Source organism: Triticum aestivum, chromosome 5B (assembly GCF_018294505.1).
Source record: "Triticum aestivum cultivar Chinese Spring chromosome 5B, IWGSC CS RefSeq v2.1, whole genome shotgun sequence".
NCBI lineage: Eukaryota > Viridiplantae > Streptophyta > Magnoliopsida > Poales > Poaceae > Triticum > Triticum aestivum.
In genome coordinates, this window is record NC_057807.1 from 65,755,528 (window position 1) to 65,772,963 (window position 17,436).

At 46.4% G+C, this 17,436-nt stretch overlaps 1 protein-coding gene across 11 annotated transcripts; it reads right to left on the bottom strand.

The window, feature by feature from the left end:
* Nucleotides 1-12,955, bottom strand: LOC123110440 (putative disease resistance protein RGA1). Of its 11 annotated transcripts, none has more exons than XM_044530952.1 (11): nt 12,601-12,953; nt 11,897-12,263; nt 11,742-11,798; nt 11,511-11,639; nt 11,140-11,401; nt 10,823-11,048; nt 10,573-10,726; nt 9,543-9,728; nt 4,098-5,219; nt 711-2,792; nt 1-409 (listed from the first exon to the last, which is right to left on the bottom strand). In XM_044530952.1, the coding sequence occupies exons 4-11, from the start codon at nt 11,613-11,615 to the stop codon at nt 191-193; spliced, it is 4,356 nt and encodes a 1,451-aa protein (XP_044386887.1). In that variant the 5' UTR covers nt 11,616-11,639; nt 11,742-11,798; nt 11,897-12,263; nt 12,601-12,953; the 3' UTR covers nt 1-190. The 11 variants fall into 11 exon arrangements, with proteins under 11 accessions (XP_044386887.1, XP_044386884.1, XP_044386890.1 ...); XM_044530949.1 differs by having other exon boundaries at nt 11,736-11,798; XM_044530955.1 differs by having other exon boundaries at nt 11,140-11,421; nt 11,736-11,798.
* Between the last annotated feature and the right edge of the window lie 4,481 nt (nt 12,956-17,436).

Sequence of the window (17,436 nt, forward strand, 5' to 3'; positions counted from 1 at the left end):
TTAATAATCCACGCACCAGAACAAACATTAATTAGGGAAATGGCAAACGGCTACGAGTCAACACGTGAGTAGACAAGAAACAAATCATAGATTAGAAGTATCACTATGACATGATCACCACCTGAGACTACAGGATTAGACAATATGCAGAGCCATTCTTGTCCATGAGACAAGAAGCCAGGCATGTTCATCACAGCACTGTACAACAGCACATCCTGAACCGTTGGCGCACCTCATCAGTCACAGTGCCATGAATGACAGCTACTGAATTGTGGACGGCACCTCTTGCGTTGGCCACATCAATTGTGGTTGTCTCCTCAACGGTCTCCGCTATCTCTTCTTCATCTGAGTCATCTGCTATGTCTTCTTCATTTGACTCGTCTTCTTCATCTGAGTCGAATAGGAAGTTCTGAACAACAGAAACAGTATAATCAGAACAACACAGCACGTATAGCACTCTCCATGTTATAGTACAACTACAACCAGAATTATTTTCTACTTAAAGACGAATAATTAGTGCAAGCATTGCATATTTTACTTTTTACTCAGTAATCTTGACACATTAGGCATCATATAAAAATTACTTTTTGTATTCGCCACTTGGCATGATTAGCCAGAGTATACGTATTTGTAGATAAAGAAAGAGTAGGCACTTGATGTCAGTGAGAGAATAAAAGCAATGCACAACATATAGCTCGGCAAGCGCATACCACTTTTTTTATGTGAGCGAGCTTCATCTTGTTATTCTCTGATTTACACCACTTCACCAATGTAGGGCATTCGTCGTCAATTTGTAAATATTCAAGCTTCGTCGCTTGTATGCTGTCAGGCAAAGACCTCATCCCCTGGCAGCGCCCTATCACAAAACGCTTGAGAGAGGTTAATTCCCCTAACCACTCTGGTACTGATATGGTTGCACACCGATACAGAGTTAGTTCCTGCAGAGATGTCAGTTCAACCAACCCTCTCGGCAGTCCTGCCTGCGACAATAATACAAAGCACAACGCTCTAAGGGAAGAGAGGCTGTGGATGATCTCAGGTGAGGTGGTCAGATCACTGCAATCAGTGATAGTTAATTTACGAAGGGCAGGGAGGTGGTGAAGCAACCTCCACTGATGCATGGGCACCTTGCTTTCAGCAACTTCCAGCTCAGTTAACGGAGAAGAGGAGGAAGTACTGCAGTGTGACGAGCGCTCTCCCCATGATGATAGCATAGTATCACAACCTCGTATGCACAAATACTTGGCGCTCTCCCCAGGCAGACACGGTTTTATCCTCAGCTTGCCACATTGCTCTATCCTCAACTCCTCAAGCTTAGGGAACAAGAGCTCATTTGAACCTTCCTCGCCACTGTAATGTGTCGTGTTCCATTCTTCCAAGCCCTCCATACGGGTGAGACTCAGGTCTCGTAAGTTTGGTAGTAGACCAAGTGGTGGTAGCTTGTTGCACTTCTGAAAATCACACAAATATAAGTAAGAAACATTAGGGAGATATTGCCCGATACCCATAAGCCAATCTGGAATGCAGACACTGCTGTAACCAGTTATATCCAATGTATGTACACTGCTTGGCGGCACTAGTTTTTCCAACACCTCCTTGTCATCCACAGACCTCGCAGCATCTACAGTCCATTCAAATTTTAGATTTATAATTTTTTGTTTCTCTATTAGTTTTATACTGTGTGCCTCTCCTGCAGACTTCACATTTTCAAGTCTATCTATCATCAACACATCAGGATTTGTAGGCTCAAGCAGAACGATATTGCTGCCACATTTATCACCTGAAGCATGCACCTCAAAGTATGGCAAAGAGGCACAGTTAAACCGAGAGAGAGACAATTCATACCAGTTAACACCTTTCAAATTTAGAACCTTCAGACTAACCATCTGATTTATACTATCGGGGAGCTTCTTTAGGTGGCAGCTTGAGAGGTCCAGTGTATGAAGCTTCCTGAGGTTGCTAATACTTTCTGGTATACTTGAAAGCTCTTCATTCTCAGACAAGACCAGATGCTCTAGATTGGAAAGGGTGCTGATTTTGTCAAGCAAGCTGCCAATCTGATATTCTGAAGGGACCATAATCCGAATGCAACTTGATAGATTTAGATACTTGAGTTTGATTAGATTACCGATGACCTCTGCTAGCCCTCTCCTATCTGTGACTATCTTATAATGAACTGTTAAATCCAAGTACTGAAGTTTGGTAAAGCCACCAAAAGCTTTTGATATAGATACTCTGCAACGTGATAAATCCAAATGCACCAACTGCGTCAGCTCCGCGAATGATATTGGGAGTTCAAGTATACCATTGCAATCTGATAAATCAAGATGCATCAGACCTTTCATATCACCAATTGACTCCGGCAGTGCTGTGATTTTCTCAGAGCCTCTAAGGTTGAGATAATTTAATTCTGAGAGCTCGGTGATACAATTGGGAATCATCTTATCTTGTATCCGTGGAGCATGAAGAAATCTCAGCTGCTTCAGTTGGCCAATACAATCAGGTAACTTCTGAATAAAACATTCACTTAAATCCAAGACACGGAGGCACTTAGCTGGCGAAAATGCACTGCCACGGAGTTGTTTATTGCCGCAGTCCTGAAAATGCAGCGCCCTTATATTTGCAGGAAAAGCCACGAAATACTGCAATGACTCTCTACAGTCTGAGAGCAATGTGTAGCGGCAATTATTCCCCCCAACGCTAATTTGATGCGACAAGGTCTCTTTTGCGAGATCATATACTAGGTCATGCATCGTGAACAATATGACATCTTCGTTTCGTTTTGTGTCACTCTGCAGCAAAAAAACACCTAATGCTATTAGAATTTTGGATTTATTTCATTTTATAGTAGTATATTTATCAACAGAAGTACTGACATATAACTGTAAAACGTGTAAACGGAGTAGTAAATCAATGGAAGTACTTCCATCCGGGTACGACATCTTAATGTTCATTCATTGGGAACAATATTTTATCATTGTGAGTATAGTATATCAACTAAAGCTGGTATGGCCGAATAGGTTCTTGAAAGACATGCAATGCTCAAAGTTGTGGCTAGGACGCCACGCAAGAAAAGGGTCAAAACTAGGTATTATCAGGGCTAGAATGAAAAGGCCAAGGCAGCACCGATCCTCAGCGTCAAGCCAAGCAAACACAAACCAATCACTAGGACGGAGACTGCACTGTGCCCTCAAAAAGAGAACAGCATACGCCGACTACCCAGAATAATCCAGAGGCCGAGATATTCCAAATGAACTCATCCTCACCAGAGGGCGCTACGATCTGGGCATTCATGATATCTGCCAGGTAGATGAACTCAATGATGCCATGCATGTTGAGAGCAGCCGAAATGTTGCTGATGCAGCGCATGTCAGGTAGAGTGTCACATGCAAAGCATTCCTTGAGCACCCTCTAACTAACGGCGGCAAGCGCCATGGGCACACGGTCTCCCGTTGACTGCCCGTTGACCGTTCACAAACGGGACGAGGCAGGGCCAGCAGGGAGCGAGCTGGGGCCATGGCTCCCCCATGTTGATTTTTTTTCTCAAACTACCCCTACATAGTTTATACTTGTGGGGTTAATCCCTAAATGTTTACATATGCCTCCATCAATTGTTTAATTTGTTTCATCCCCCCGCCCTTCCTCTTTTTGAATATTCCTGGCTCCATCCATGGAGACGAATGTCCTAAACACCCATTAGCAACTACTTGCACTTGCATATTTGAAAAAACTAATTTCACAATTATGTGTTGTATTAGAGTATGAGCACTCGTACAAATAATTTAAACTATTCATAGTTTTTTTATCGATAACCGACAAAATTTGGCCCAAATGGAGAAACGATGTGTGGAACAAATTTATCTTTTTTTACAATTCACAAATGTATATTCATTCACATTTTTTAATGAGCATAACATCATGCATTTGTACGACATGCACATTTTTTTGATTTTTCCAATAAAAAATGCGCAAAAAGAATTGAACGTGAGCATATGCACTATTAATGCTTTTGCTCCAGGAGTCATCATGAAAATATACAGTATATGAGCTGGAATACCTAAGGTTGAAAATATGAGTAAAATTATGTAGTAACTCACTGAAAGTGTCTTTGAATATTGAAGGAAGGACATCCCCAAAAGTTGTGTGACATAATTCTCACAGAGCTGCATGGAATCAAATATACTAGATTGCTTGATGAATCCAAGAGCAATCCATTGGTGAATTAGATCATACTTCACTATTTTGTGACCTTTTGGAAATATTGCACAATAGGAAAAGCACAACCTCAACCAAGCAGACATGTGGCTATAGCTTAGCCGTAAGGACGCAAGCACTTCATGGCCCTCCAAACTCGATAGATTCCAGATATAACTATCTCTCACCGACTCCCATTCATCTGAAGTCATGCCGTTCAACATGTATCCAAGTGATTGAGCCGCTAAGGCCACTCCTCCACATTTGGCTGCAATCTCCCTTCCTATATGCTCCAATTGTTCTTGATCCACTCGGTTTTCAAAGTCAGCTTTATGTTTAATTATAGTCCAGCACTCATCAACCGTCAAAGTCTCCAGCTTGTATGGTGCAACTGCAGGACTACAAAATTTCCTTGCGAGGCCTCCATCACGTGTAGTTACTATAATCACCTTACTTCCCACGCCAAGCCCTAGCATAACCTTTAGTTTATCGAACTCTTTTGGGTTCTCCTCCCACAGATCATCCAAAACAATAAGGATCCTCTTACCAGCAAACAGCTCTTTAAGGCGGTTATGAAGCATCTGTTTGGTAGATATATTGCTGATCTTGTCTGTTAACTGCATTATTATAGAGTTGCCTATCTTATGCAAGTTAAATTCCGGGGAAACATATACCCACACCCGAGTGTAGTCTTCAAACTGTTGGTCATTGAATACCATTTGTGCCAAGGTTGTCTTGCCAATGCCTCCAATGCCATATATTGGAAGGATGACCATTTTTTCTGTGATGTGCTCGGATAAAATAGACAATATTTTCTGTTTTTCCTCAGTCCTTCCGATGATTACTTCTTCCACATCTGATGATGTTTCCCTGTCAGGAACTTGCTGCACAGCACGGTTAGAGCTATCTGTTGGCATCGAATTGCTATGTCCGTTATCATTACTGTTCAGTTCAGCAACCATCATCTCCAACATATTAGACTCGCTCCTGAGCCCAATAGTTGGACACGGGAGCACATCTATCATCTGCAACAAGTTTTTTATGTGTAAGGACATGGAGAATACAAATCGAATTATCATGATCATGATCTCATGGTCTTGTAAATTCTGTGGGATGATTATGCTACATGTGTAAGCTAAGTTCTTGACTGATCTTTCAGTTAGATTACTCTTCACAAAACGTGTAAATCGGCTGAGTAAATGGTCGTAATACCACATGTGATAGGCCCCCCCCATGCCGCTCCCGCGAGTGTCCTCGGGGTAAACCCTAGCGCGCCGCCTCTCCCCCCGCCGCCTCCGCACGGCACCGTACGACAAAGTCCGTCCGGCGTTGGTGGCGGCGGGGATCTATTCCCTCTCCTCGCGGTTGGCGTCCAGCGCGGGACAGCGCGGCGCGGGCCGTGTGGGGCCAGCAGCGCGGCGGCGGGCATGCTGGGTGGCGGCGGTGCAGCAGCGGCTTGATACCCCAACAACGTGCAGCGGCTGCGGCGTGGCTTCTCTAGCGGTGGCGCGTGGCGGTGACGCGTGCGACGGCCCCGTCCAGATCTGGCGGATTTGGCTCCGATGGCCCGATGTGCGGTGGGGGCAACGTGCTGCTTGGGTCATGTGCGTCTGGCTCCACCATGGCCGACGTCTGGCGGAGCTGGAAGCGTGGCGGAGGCGGTGGTTGGTGCGCGTCCAGGCTGGCGGGTGGCCGCGGGCTTGCTTGCTCAGCCCCGTGACGGCGCGGGCCGTGGGCGGCTTGGGCCGCGGGCGGCCACCCTGCAGTGGTGGGTGGTGGCGGCGGCGTGGTGGTGGATACTGTGATCTTCTCCTCCGCTCGAGGTGGTGGCTCATGGCGGTGGTCTGGGTCGTTCACGACAGCGGCTGGACTTCTCCGGCGTCGGCCCGTCAGTGTGCAGCCTGTGTCGACCTTCGATCCTTCTCCTAGGGCGTTTGTCCGCTATCTTCGTCGATGGCTGGCCCTCCCCCGGCTGTGGTCCATCACTCATCTCGTACCCGGCAGCAAGACCGAACTCGTCTCGCACCCGGCGGCAGGACTAACCTTGTCTCATGCCCGGCAGCAGGACCGAGCTGGTCTCGCGCCCGGCAGCAAGACCGAGCTCGTCTCGCGCCCGGTGCTGTTGGACGGGGCGATGGAGGCCAGTCTTGGCCGACCTGTTGGGCCTCGGCACTGGGGCAGCCTAGGGATGCGAAAGGCGGGTCCTTTCCGCTCGTGTCGTTGGTTGGGGTAGCGGCAGATCTCGGGTGAGGTGGTGACAAGGTCTTGGATGCCGGGGCGGCGACCCTGGTGGTGGGTTCGCGGTGTTCATGGGTAGAGCCCGTGGCTTGGTGCTACCCGGTTGCCATGGCCGTGGGGGCGACGTGGTAGCTGGGGTGTGGCGTTCGGCGGCGGTGAATGGTGTCTAGGGTGAAACCCTGCTCTATCTTCGGACGTACCGGCGGCGGTGAAGCTCGTTCCCTTCTTGAAGGCGTTGTCGCGGCTCTCATTGCCCTTTGTGTTGCTCCAGGGGAAACTCTGATCCTCAGATCAGGCGGTGGCGGCGCTCCGATGTCGTCCCCTTCCTGAAGGCGCCGCCTTGGAGCCCACGGTTCGTCATATGCAGCTTCACCTCCTCGCGTAGTGCTAGGGATGGTGTTGTTGCGCTTAGCGCCTATGTATCCTGTCTTGGGTGTGTGTGTGCGCGTGTGTTGTGCGGGCGCGCGTTTGTACCGGGTGCTGTTGATTGTGGCTTTATATATATAAAGCGGCGCGAAAGCCTTTTTCGGTAATACCACATGTTGGAATAGAAATGCAACATATATACTAGAATGGCGAAAGGCAACACATCGAAACAACAAATGTATGAACACACAGATGGGCAGTCTTAACACCACCTTCACCAAAACGACACCATTACGCGAACAAGGCCATAGTCCTGATGGAGGGTGACACGATGGCATGATTACCAAAAAAGGCTTTTGCCCCGCTTTATAGATAAAGCAACGACCCTCGTACATCTGAACCATACAACATGACACCCAAACACACACACTCAAAGCAAGATACAAAGGTGTCGGAGATCAGCTAAGCCAACTCGAAGCGAACAATAGATGAACAACAAGCATCACTACAAAGATGACAGAGCCCTCCACGGACAACAAGCCACCGTGAAGAACATAGCTGACCGCCGACGAACCGTGAGCTCCAAGGTATTCAGGAAGGACACGACACCAGAGTGCACCACCAACCAATCCAAAGGATCAAGATTTTCATCCGGAGCAACATGGAGTAACAAGAGAGACCGCGACGGAGCCTACAAGAAGGGGACGACGCCTGCGGACACCGCCACCGTCGGTCTAACCACGGTCAGACAAGGATTTCACTCGGCAAACCCCTCCACCTCCGATCAAGGTGCGTCCGGTCGAAGAGACCTATCGCACCACCATCACGGATCGCCGAGCCCGAGCCAACACTCCGCCCACGCAACCAAGATCAGCCGTCCGCACACGAGCTGCAAGCTCCGCCCATGAACATCGCAGCTTCCACCGCAGAGCCGCCGCCCTGCCACCCGACACCTGCATCGGCTGCTCAAAGGATCGGATCACCACCACCATCAGACCTACCATTGTTGGAGCTGCCAGCGCCAACCACGCTTCAACAAATGCAGCCGGAGGCAACCAGGCCAGGGGAAAGAGAAGGGGCGGAGCGGTACGAGACCTCGATCGGCATAACCCCGCACCGGTGACGGGTGGGTAGGCCACCCATCCCTCCAGCCAGCCTCCTCACGTTGGCCCTTGCAACGCCCCACCATGGCCTCTAGGTCAGATCATCGAGGAGCACGCCGGACACTCGCCCGGACGGTCAAGATCCGTCCTAGAGACGACCACACGAGGTGCCATTTCGGGCCTTGCACACTGGCCACCGGCAATCGTGCAAGACGCAGCAGACATGCCTAGGCCCTGCTGGCGAGACGCCCCCCGCCGTCCATGGCCACCGGGCCGCAGATTTGGCCGAGCCAGACCTAGCAGCCGCCCCTGCGCTGGGCGCGCACGCGCCCACGAAGTCCAGCATGCCGCAACACGCGCCCGCGACCGCGCCGCCACGCCCCTCGCCAGCGTGACGTAGCACCCACCGCCCCAGGCGAAAGGATTAAAGGGCCCCGCTGCCGCCGACACCGGCGGACTTTGCCCGTCAGCACACCCCAGCGGCGGCCAAGAGGGGGGAAGGGGACTGAGGCTAGCGACACTGGAGGGGGAGGAGCCCGATACGCGGTGACATGATTGAAGCGGAAACAGGGTGTGCGCCATGATTCTAAAGCTAAGTTGATGCTTACAGAGCATTGCAATGCTGCCAGTGCTCTACACTCCAACCTCTTCCCCTCCGGGGGCGCCCTGAAGACACTCCTCTCCACCACTCTACTCCACAGCCACCGAGCGGCACCTCTTTACCTCTCATCACTCCCATCACCATCTCCGGCAGCCACTGTTGCGCCTCTGGCTGTGTCAAGTGAGGGCGCCGCTGTTGGTTTTCTCCCTTGGATCAGCAATGTTCTACAGCACTAAATCGAGCTTCCCATAAGATCATGAGCAAAACACAGCTCAAGGACATGGTTGATTTCTTTTCCAACCCAGATGCTTGCACGGGCCTTCAGTGATCAACACGGTATGCTAAACCATTACCGACTAGTACTAGTTTACAAGCAAAGCCACGTATAACTAGAAGAGTCTAGGACATAACCGAAATTCATGTATGGCATGCAAATTAAACACATTATCGAAACCTCATGTTTTCTAACTCAGACTAAAGCTAGGCATGCAACTTTTTATTTCCAACAGCCTCGGCACCCAGGTCAAGCTATCCTATAATCCTATCAGGGTAGTTCGTACGACATCAACACCGCCATTCACTATATGGCACAATTTTGAACGCGCACTCTTCTAGTCTTTCTGTTGAAGGGGAGCCTTGGCGCAGTGGTAAAGCTGCTGCCTTGTGACCATGAGGTCATGGGTTCAAGTCCTGGAAACAGCCTCTTACAGAAACGTAGGGAAAGGCTGCGTACTATAGACCCAAAGTGGTCGGACCCTTCCCTGGACCCTGCGCAAGCGGGAGCTACATGCACCAGGTTGCCCTTTACTCTTCTAGTCTTTCTGTTCCTATAAATTAGACGGAATTAAACTTAACTTTGTTCTTGACAGATTGAAGAGTGAAGAATCAAAAAGATGTAAAAAGTAAGTTTTACATCCGGAAAACAAAATGATTGGGAAATGGGGAGCTGCAGAATCTACTATTGCTAGCTAGTCCATGTGCACAAACAACTATCTTCTGTCAATTGTAAATAAATGCTCTCTTGCTTACGCAGATCATACCTGTCTCTTGGGAATATGAGTTTCTGTCTTGTTCAGAGTATCCAGTACTTCTGCTATAGTTGGTCGATTGTTTCTGTCAAGTTCCATACAACGCATTGCTGTGTCGATGCATGTCTGCACTTGATGTGATTCCTCTAATGGGTACTCTGAAGTGGCCTTTATCCTATTCTTCCAATTGCTAAGTACCTATGAAACAGGAACAGAGATATAATTTGAGATGAAAAATATAAAATTACAATCTAAGATACTTGTTCAAAAGTGTTTTTTTTTTTTTGCGGGTTGTTCAAAAGTGTTCTTGACACACAAATTTCATGGTCAATATATTGTATACAGGGAGAAGTTTTCTGGTATATGTAAATTCTAAGTCAAAAGGTGTGACATGTACTCCGATATATACGTCATATTCTTGTTCAAAGGTGTCGCGTACCACTTCCTAGATAACTAACCTAGATAGAGAGTATTAGATGTCTAATTATGAGAGCAAAGTTTTTTTTTACCTTGTACTTGCTCCAAAATGCAGATGGAAACGCTCTTTATAATCAAAAGGAACTAGAAATAAAAGAAATGTACTATATGTATATGTGCTTATCACCTCTCTAATGAAGCAAGGTTCTGCGTGCTTTCTTTTCATTTTTAGAATCTCCAAATGTGCATTTTTGGCACTCGACGAGTAGTATACAAAATTAATTATACTCTAGATTTTTCTACTGGCAAGCGGATTAATTACATGAATAATTTAACTACTGGTTGTTTATGCTGACGACTAACTGTGCCATGTAGGTTTCTTATAATATAGTGGATATCCATTGTTGGTAGTTATTGGACCGGTGGAGTTCACATTTTTTTTCATTTCCGAAAATACAAAAGGAAACAACTTGTATATTAGGTTAAAAGTTTTTTATAGCTCAAATAAGTTATCAACTCCTTGCTTGCACGATCATAATGCGTAAAGTATAGACATCAAACATGTCCATAATGTGCTGCTTTGTTATATAAACTCGAGTGTCAAACTGAAAATGTTTTTCCGTACCTTCTGCGTAAATTGCACGACTTCGTCCATTTCTATATGACCGGAGTAACCCAAAGACCCTGTCATTATCTCTATCATCACAAGTCCTAAACTGAAGACATCATTCTTACGTGAGATATAGCCATCTTTTATGAATTCTGGTGGCATGTACGCCCTGCATGATATCAAAGGACACGGTCAGCACAGATATTGTTTATTTGATCACAAAAGGGGGGAAACTAAAAAATGAGGAATTCCGGGAGGCACTTACTGGGTTCCTTTGATTTGTTTTGTGACTTGAGTGTGTGATTGACTGATGACCCTTGACAATCCAAAATCTGCCACTTTAGGCATCATGGAACTGTCTAGTAATATATTGGCAGGCTTTAGATCAAGATGAAAAATTGGTGGTTCACACCTGTGAAGGAAATTTAATCCTTCACAAATGCCCTTTATAATCATGTAACGTATGCTCCAATCAGGTGCAAAAGATTCTTCTACACAAGTTGATAAAGACAATATTATACACAATAGAATTAAATTTGTTTTTTTAAACACGAAAGAAAATGAAGTTAAGTTCCATCGTACCAGGAAGACGCTTGTCTAGGCTTTCACCCTGCAAGTACTCGAAGCAGAGGACTCTATATATGTGTTTACTAAGACCTTGCTTACCCTTGTGTTCAACCAATTCAGAAGTTGTTTCATAACTATAACCAAGTAACTGCACGATATTTGGATGCTTAACCCTCAAAAGGTTACCAACTTCATTGAGATATTGTTGATCATCGATTCCTTGTATCGTATCAACATGAAGCAACTTCACAGCAACATCTCTTCCTTTGTACAGTCCCTGTGCTTGACATAAGCGTTCTACACAATTATTTGTTTATAACTGGGTCGTTTGTCGTCTGTCTTTGTTGTTGGGGTTGAAACACAAAATGACAAGTAATAAGCGATACCTTGTAAACATCTCCATACCCACCCTGTCCTATTCTTGAGTCCACTGAGAATCCATTTGTAATCTCACGTAATTCATGTAACGGTATACGCTTTTCTGCAGTCATGTTATATCAGCTAGCTTGGACCTCCTGGAGTGAATACACAAAAAAAGTGTGGCTTTAAATACATGAAAACAAATTTTCTAATGATGGCAAAGAAAACAAGATTGTCATAAGAAGAAATACATTAACACAGCATGGTCCTTGCATTATCTGACCCTCAGTGGCATATGTGATATCAGGTACGCCCTTTTATCAAAAAAATATGTCAGCATCCAACCTAGTTAGACTCCCTCAAGTGTTCACATGGAGTAGAACAAGGAAGGGAGGAGAAGCCTCACTCTCACCCAGTTTTGGGGGTTGCCCGGCCCCTACGTTGAGGAGGAACCAAAAAAACAAGGACGATTCTTGTATAGCAGCAGGTCAATCTACTCCCTCCGTCCGGAAATACTTGTCATCAAAATGGATAAAAAGAGATGTATCTAGACGTATTTTAGTTTTAGATACATTCCTTTTTAGTCATTTTGATGACAAGTATTTTCGGACAGAGGGAGTATTTTCCAGGTCAATCTATTTTCCGACGAAATTCTTGTATATTTGTCCAAGAATTGATGCTAACAGACATTTGGAATTACTGCTGTCGTATTTCAGAACAGATTAACAACTTGTGAGGAACTGGTCCGCGGGTACGATGAAGCGTGTCGTATCTTGAACCTGATACATATGCATCCAGGTAATTAGTTTCGATGCTGAAGATGCATTGGATCATGTGAATCATTCTGAAAAATCCTCTGGATATAGTAAAATGCTACAATTTTTTACTGTCACCCTACGAGTGTGAATATTGGAAGCACATCCGGTCCTTTATTTTATTCTAAAAGGCATTTTTTGCTTATTTGGTTGACTGTATTTTTGTGAACACAGATGCGCAATAATCAGATTGAAATCTGAAGTTGCTGTAAGGAACTCAGCGAAGTAGTAGCAATTATTTAGTACTCCCTCTGTAAACTAATAAGGAGAGCAGAAACGAGAGCGGTAATAAATCGCTAACCTGGAGCAGAAAGAAGACGCATCCCCCTCCTTATCTGATCCCTAGCCTCCGATCTGCGGTGGCCTTCGTCTCTGCACTGTTTGCTTCTCCACATGCAAATACGCAATGGGCGGCGGCGGCCGACCAAGTGTACCGCTGAAGGAGGCGGCGGTGGAGGTCGGGATCGATTTGGGAGGGATAAGGTGGAATTTGCGGATGGGATCGACTTTCTGGATAGGTGAGGACTGAGGACTGAAGTGTAATTTCGGCAGCTGGCTGCCTGACAGTGGTATGAACACGGCAGGAGCAGCAGAGCATGGACAAGTGCGTCCGTGCGTCCTGGTGGAGCCGAGGCCAACTCCAACACGGCAACTTATTTTGTTTTCTAGATTCGCACGTACAGAAAACGCGACTCTCATTTCGACATGATTTTCTTTATAAAGGTTGGTTGTCCACAAAATCGCAACCAGGTCTAGTTGGGCCATAAAATATCTGCTCGGTTGCGAACGCAGTGGATTGGTTGCCTGCAAAATCTAGGCTCACCCCCTCCCCCTCCCCCTCCCCTCATTACTAGGACAGCCACCACCTCTACCTTCACCACTTCCATTGACGGTGACTTAGATCTGTGCGGACGCGCTGGCAGATCCGACCAGGGCCGGCCCTGAGGGGGGGCGACCGCCCCGGGCCCCCAATGGTCAAGGGCCCCCTCCCAAGGCACGCACGTAGGCAAGGGGCCTTGCCCAGCGAGGCACCAATGTCATGGATGCAGGGATTGCGCAGAATTAGCAGCCTAATTTCCTTCAATCTCGCACACAAGTCACGCGAGCAAACGCAGCTTTCCTTCTTCTATACCATGGCTATTCCCCAACTAGTAGTTCTGTAGGTGTACGTCGTCATGTACAGATGTACTCTATTCACCCTTCCAAATTTAGATTGTCATTCCATATCCCAAGCCCCGATCTCGCTCTTGTGTTTCTCTCGCCGGCAGCGAACACTGAATCGATTCAAGGCCGAGGCGATCCTATTATGGGACCCAATCGCAGGAAATGAATGCACAATTGAGCGCCTCCCGCCAGAGCCAGGCACCAGTTCACTTTGCGTCATCATTGAGCGCCCGTCGTCGGATCACCGACGCCGATCCAATCCAACCGATCTTAGATACTCTCTCCGTTTTAAAATAGATAACTCAACTTTGTACTTACATCATATTACCGCTTCTCACTCATACTGCTAACTAACTAATGTAGTTTTCTATACACGATGCATATTTTCCATCATTCCGTCTATAAAATATTCTTTTTGGGTTTATCTAAGAATCTGTTCATACCGTTTTATATTTGGGTATATTAATTAAAATCGAAATACAACGCGACGGCCGCGCTACATGCTACATCGAACTTCCTATATTTGAATTTATTAGCCCTCCCTTGAATATTGAGCCTAAAGTTGATTAGAAATTTTACTCGTTTTCTGCAAAAAAAGAAAGAAATTTTACTCGTAAAAGTGTGAGTTATATATAAGCTATCGTTGGGTTAGTATTCGAATAACATTTTGAATGATCTTTATTTTGTGATATATAACACATAGTTTATTAGTCAAATGGTAGGTCAAAACTAGGCTTTAAACCCGAAAAGGACTAATAAATTCAAACAGAGAAAAAACCGTACCGAGCACACAATGCTGATTGCCGGAATTATGACAACATCATGGATCCATACTTATAGATCTCACAAGAGATCATGTTGCGGCGGCAGCTATATGAGCGAAAACGAGTTATAAATCTCGTATCTACTATTATTGTTATAATTTTTCTCTATTATATAGGGGGGCCCGAGTTTTTGTTTCGCCCCGGGCCCCCAAATTCTCAAGACCGGCCCTGTATTGATGCACCTCTCCATGGTGTATCCTTGAAAAAAAATTGCTAAGAAACGAGTCTATACAAAGATGAGATTACTATTTTGAGGCCTAACAAAACAAGGGCCCCGAGTCCTAGTTTCGCCCCGGACCCCCGAAATACCAGGACCGGCCCTGGATCCGACAGTAGGAGCTACTGCTGCTCTTCCATTTGGCCATCATCTGGTCGTCCTTGACTCAGCCATGCCCCCCTCCCCTTTCATTGTCCTCGTCTCCGATGCCGGCAAGCAACACCTCATGTCCCCTATGTTAGGTGTGTTGTTAGGCCATTAGGCAAGGTGTAGGATCGATTTTCTCATTGCTCAACGCACCCTCGATGTGGACTAGGTTATGGATGCATGGATGCGGCTGGTACTTTAGGCAGGAGCACTGATAGCTGTGATTCAGGCATGGGTCATGTTCATGCACAAGAGAGTTGTTCATCGTGCTGAGAGACCTATCATCAAATATGCTCCAATGCTTATGCGGGAGCAGGGGAGGATCTCCGATCTAGACTACATATCAAAAATTCCACATCAAAAATATGTGATGAACATGTTAGGCAGCATTGAACGAAATATGCCCTAGAGGCAATAATAAAGTTATTATTTATTTCCTTAATTCATGATAAATGTTTATTATTCATGCTAGAATTGTATTAACCGGAAACTTAGTACATGTGTGAATACATAGACAAACAGTGTCACTAGTATGCCTCTACTTGAATTGAATCAAAGATGGTTAAGTTTTCTAACCATGGACATGAGTTGTCATTTGATTAACGGGATCACATCATTAGAGAATGATGTGATTGACTTGACCCACTCCGTGAGCTTAGCATATGATCGTTTAGTATATTGATATTGCTTTCTTCATGACTTATACATGTTCCTATGACTGTGAGATTATGCAACTCCCGAATACCGGAGGAACACTTTGTGTGCTACCAAATGTCACAATGTAACTGGGTGATTATAAAGGTGCTCTACAGGTGTCTCCGATGGTACTTGTTGAGTGGCGTAGATCGAGATTAGGATTTGTCACTCCGATTGTCGGAGAGGTATCTCTGGGCCCTCTCGGTAGTGCACATACTATAAGCCTTGCAAGCAACGTGACTAATGAGTTAGTTGCGGGATGATGCATTACGAAACGAGTAAAGAGACTTGCCGGTAACGAGATTGAACTAGGTATTGAGATACCGACGATCGAATCTCGGGCAAGTAACATACCGATGACAAAGGGAACAACGTATGTTGTTATGCGGTTTGACCGATAAAGATCTTCATAGAATATGTAGGAGCCAATATGAGCATCCAGGTTCCGCTATTGGTTATTGGCCGGAGACGTTTCTCGGTCATGTCTGCATAGTTCTCGAACCCGTAGGGTCCGTACGCTTAACGTTCGACGACGATCGGTATTATGAGTTTATGTGTTTTGATGTACCGAAGGTAATCCGGAGTCCCGGATAAGATCGGGGACATGACGAGGAGTCTCGAAATGGTCGAGCCGTAAAGATCGATATATTGGAAGGCTATATTAGGACATCGGAAAGGTTCCGAGTGATTCGGGTATTTTTCGGGGTATTGAAGAGTTACGGGAATTCGCCGGGAGAAGTATTGGGCCTTATTGGCCCATACGGGAATAGAGGAGGCATGCCAAAGTGAAGGAGGCGCCCCCCCCCATGCCCCCATAGGTCCGAATTAGACTAGGGGAAAGGGGGCGGCGCCCCCCCCCTTGCCCTTTCCTACTCCCTCTCTCTTTCCCTCTTTCTTCTCTCCTACTCCGGAAAGGAAAAAGGAATCCTACTAGGACTCCTACTAGGACTTGGGAGTCCTAGTAGGACTCCCCACACTTGGCGCGCCCCCTCTAGGGCGGGCCTCCTCCTCCTCCCTCCTTTATATACGTGGGCAGGGGACACCCCAAAGGCACAACAGATACACAAGTTGATCATTGATCTTTTAGCCGTGTGCGGTGCCCCCTCCACCATAATCCACCTCGGTCATACCGTAGTGGTGCTTAGGCGAAGCCCTGCGTCGGTAGTTTCATCAACACCGTCATCACGCTGTCGTGCTGACGGAACTCTCCCTCGAAGCCCTACTGGATCGTGAGTTTGTGGGACGTCATCGAGCTAAACGTGTGCAGATCGCGGAGGTGTCGTACGTTCGGTACTAGGATCGGTCGATCATGAAGACATACGACTACAACAATCGCGTTGTCATAACGCTTCTGCTTACGGTCTACAAGGGTACGTGGACGACACTCTTCCCTCTCGTTGCTATGCATCACCATGATCTTGCATGTGCGTAGGAAATTTTTTGAAATTACTACGTTCCCCAACAATGGCATCCGAGCCAGATTTATGCGTAGATGTTATATGCACGAGTAGAACACAAGTGAGTTGTGGGCGATACTAGCACTATTAAGAAAAGGGCTATAGATAATATGGACATTAATGGCGCACCACACATGTGGTGTGCCACTGCTATATAGCAGTGGCGCACCACGTGTTGGTACGAATGGCGCACCACACCCACGGTGCGCCACTACTAACAATTTTTTTTTCAAAACTAGTAATGACATTAGGACATAGTGCGCCATTACCCCGTGCGCCATTACTAACAAATTCTTTTTAACTTTTTTTCAAAACTAGTAATGGCGCGCGCACCAGAGTATAGTGCGCCATTACTAGTTCAAACTAGTAATGGCGCACCACATACACGGTGCGCCACTACTAACATTTACTCTTTTTTGCAAAACTAGTAATGGCGCACCACATAACTGGTGCGCCATTAGTAACCAGGGTTACTAATGGCGCATTTATAGGTGGTGCGCCATTAGTAACCCGAGACCAGCTAGATATTTTGGACAGCCACCTACCACACTCACTTTCCTCACTTCATTCTCTCCACCTCCTCCTCCAAGCTTGTCTTGGCTGCCTCCTCCTCCTCACCTCATTTGCACCAT

What these genes read in the sequence shown, in the direction of transcription:
- LOC123110440 (XM_044530952.1), bottom strand. Translation starts at nt 11,615, where the DNA reads ATGACTGCAGAAAAGCGTATACCGTTACATGAATTACGTGAGATTACA. An exon ending in CTCATATTCCCAAGAGACAG is followed by an intron (nt 5,220 to 9,542) that starts GTATGATCTGCG and finishes AACTTGTTGCAG; the next exon opens with ATGATAGATGTGCTCCCGTG. An exon ending in AATATTCAAAGACACTTTCA is followed by an intron (nt 2,793 to 4,097) that starts GTGAGTTACTAC and finishes TTTTTGCTGCAG; the next exon opens with AGTGACACAAAACGAAACGA.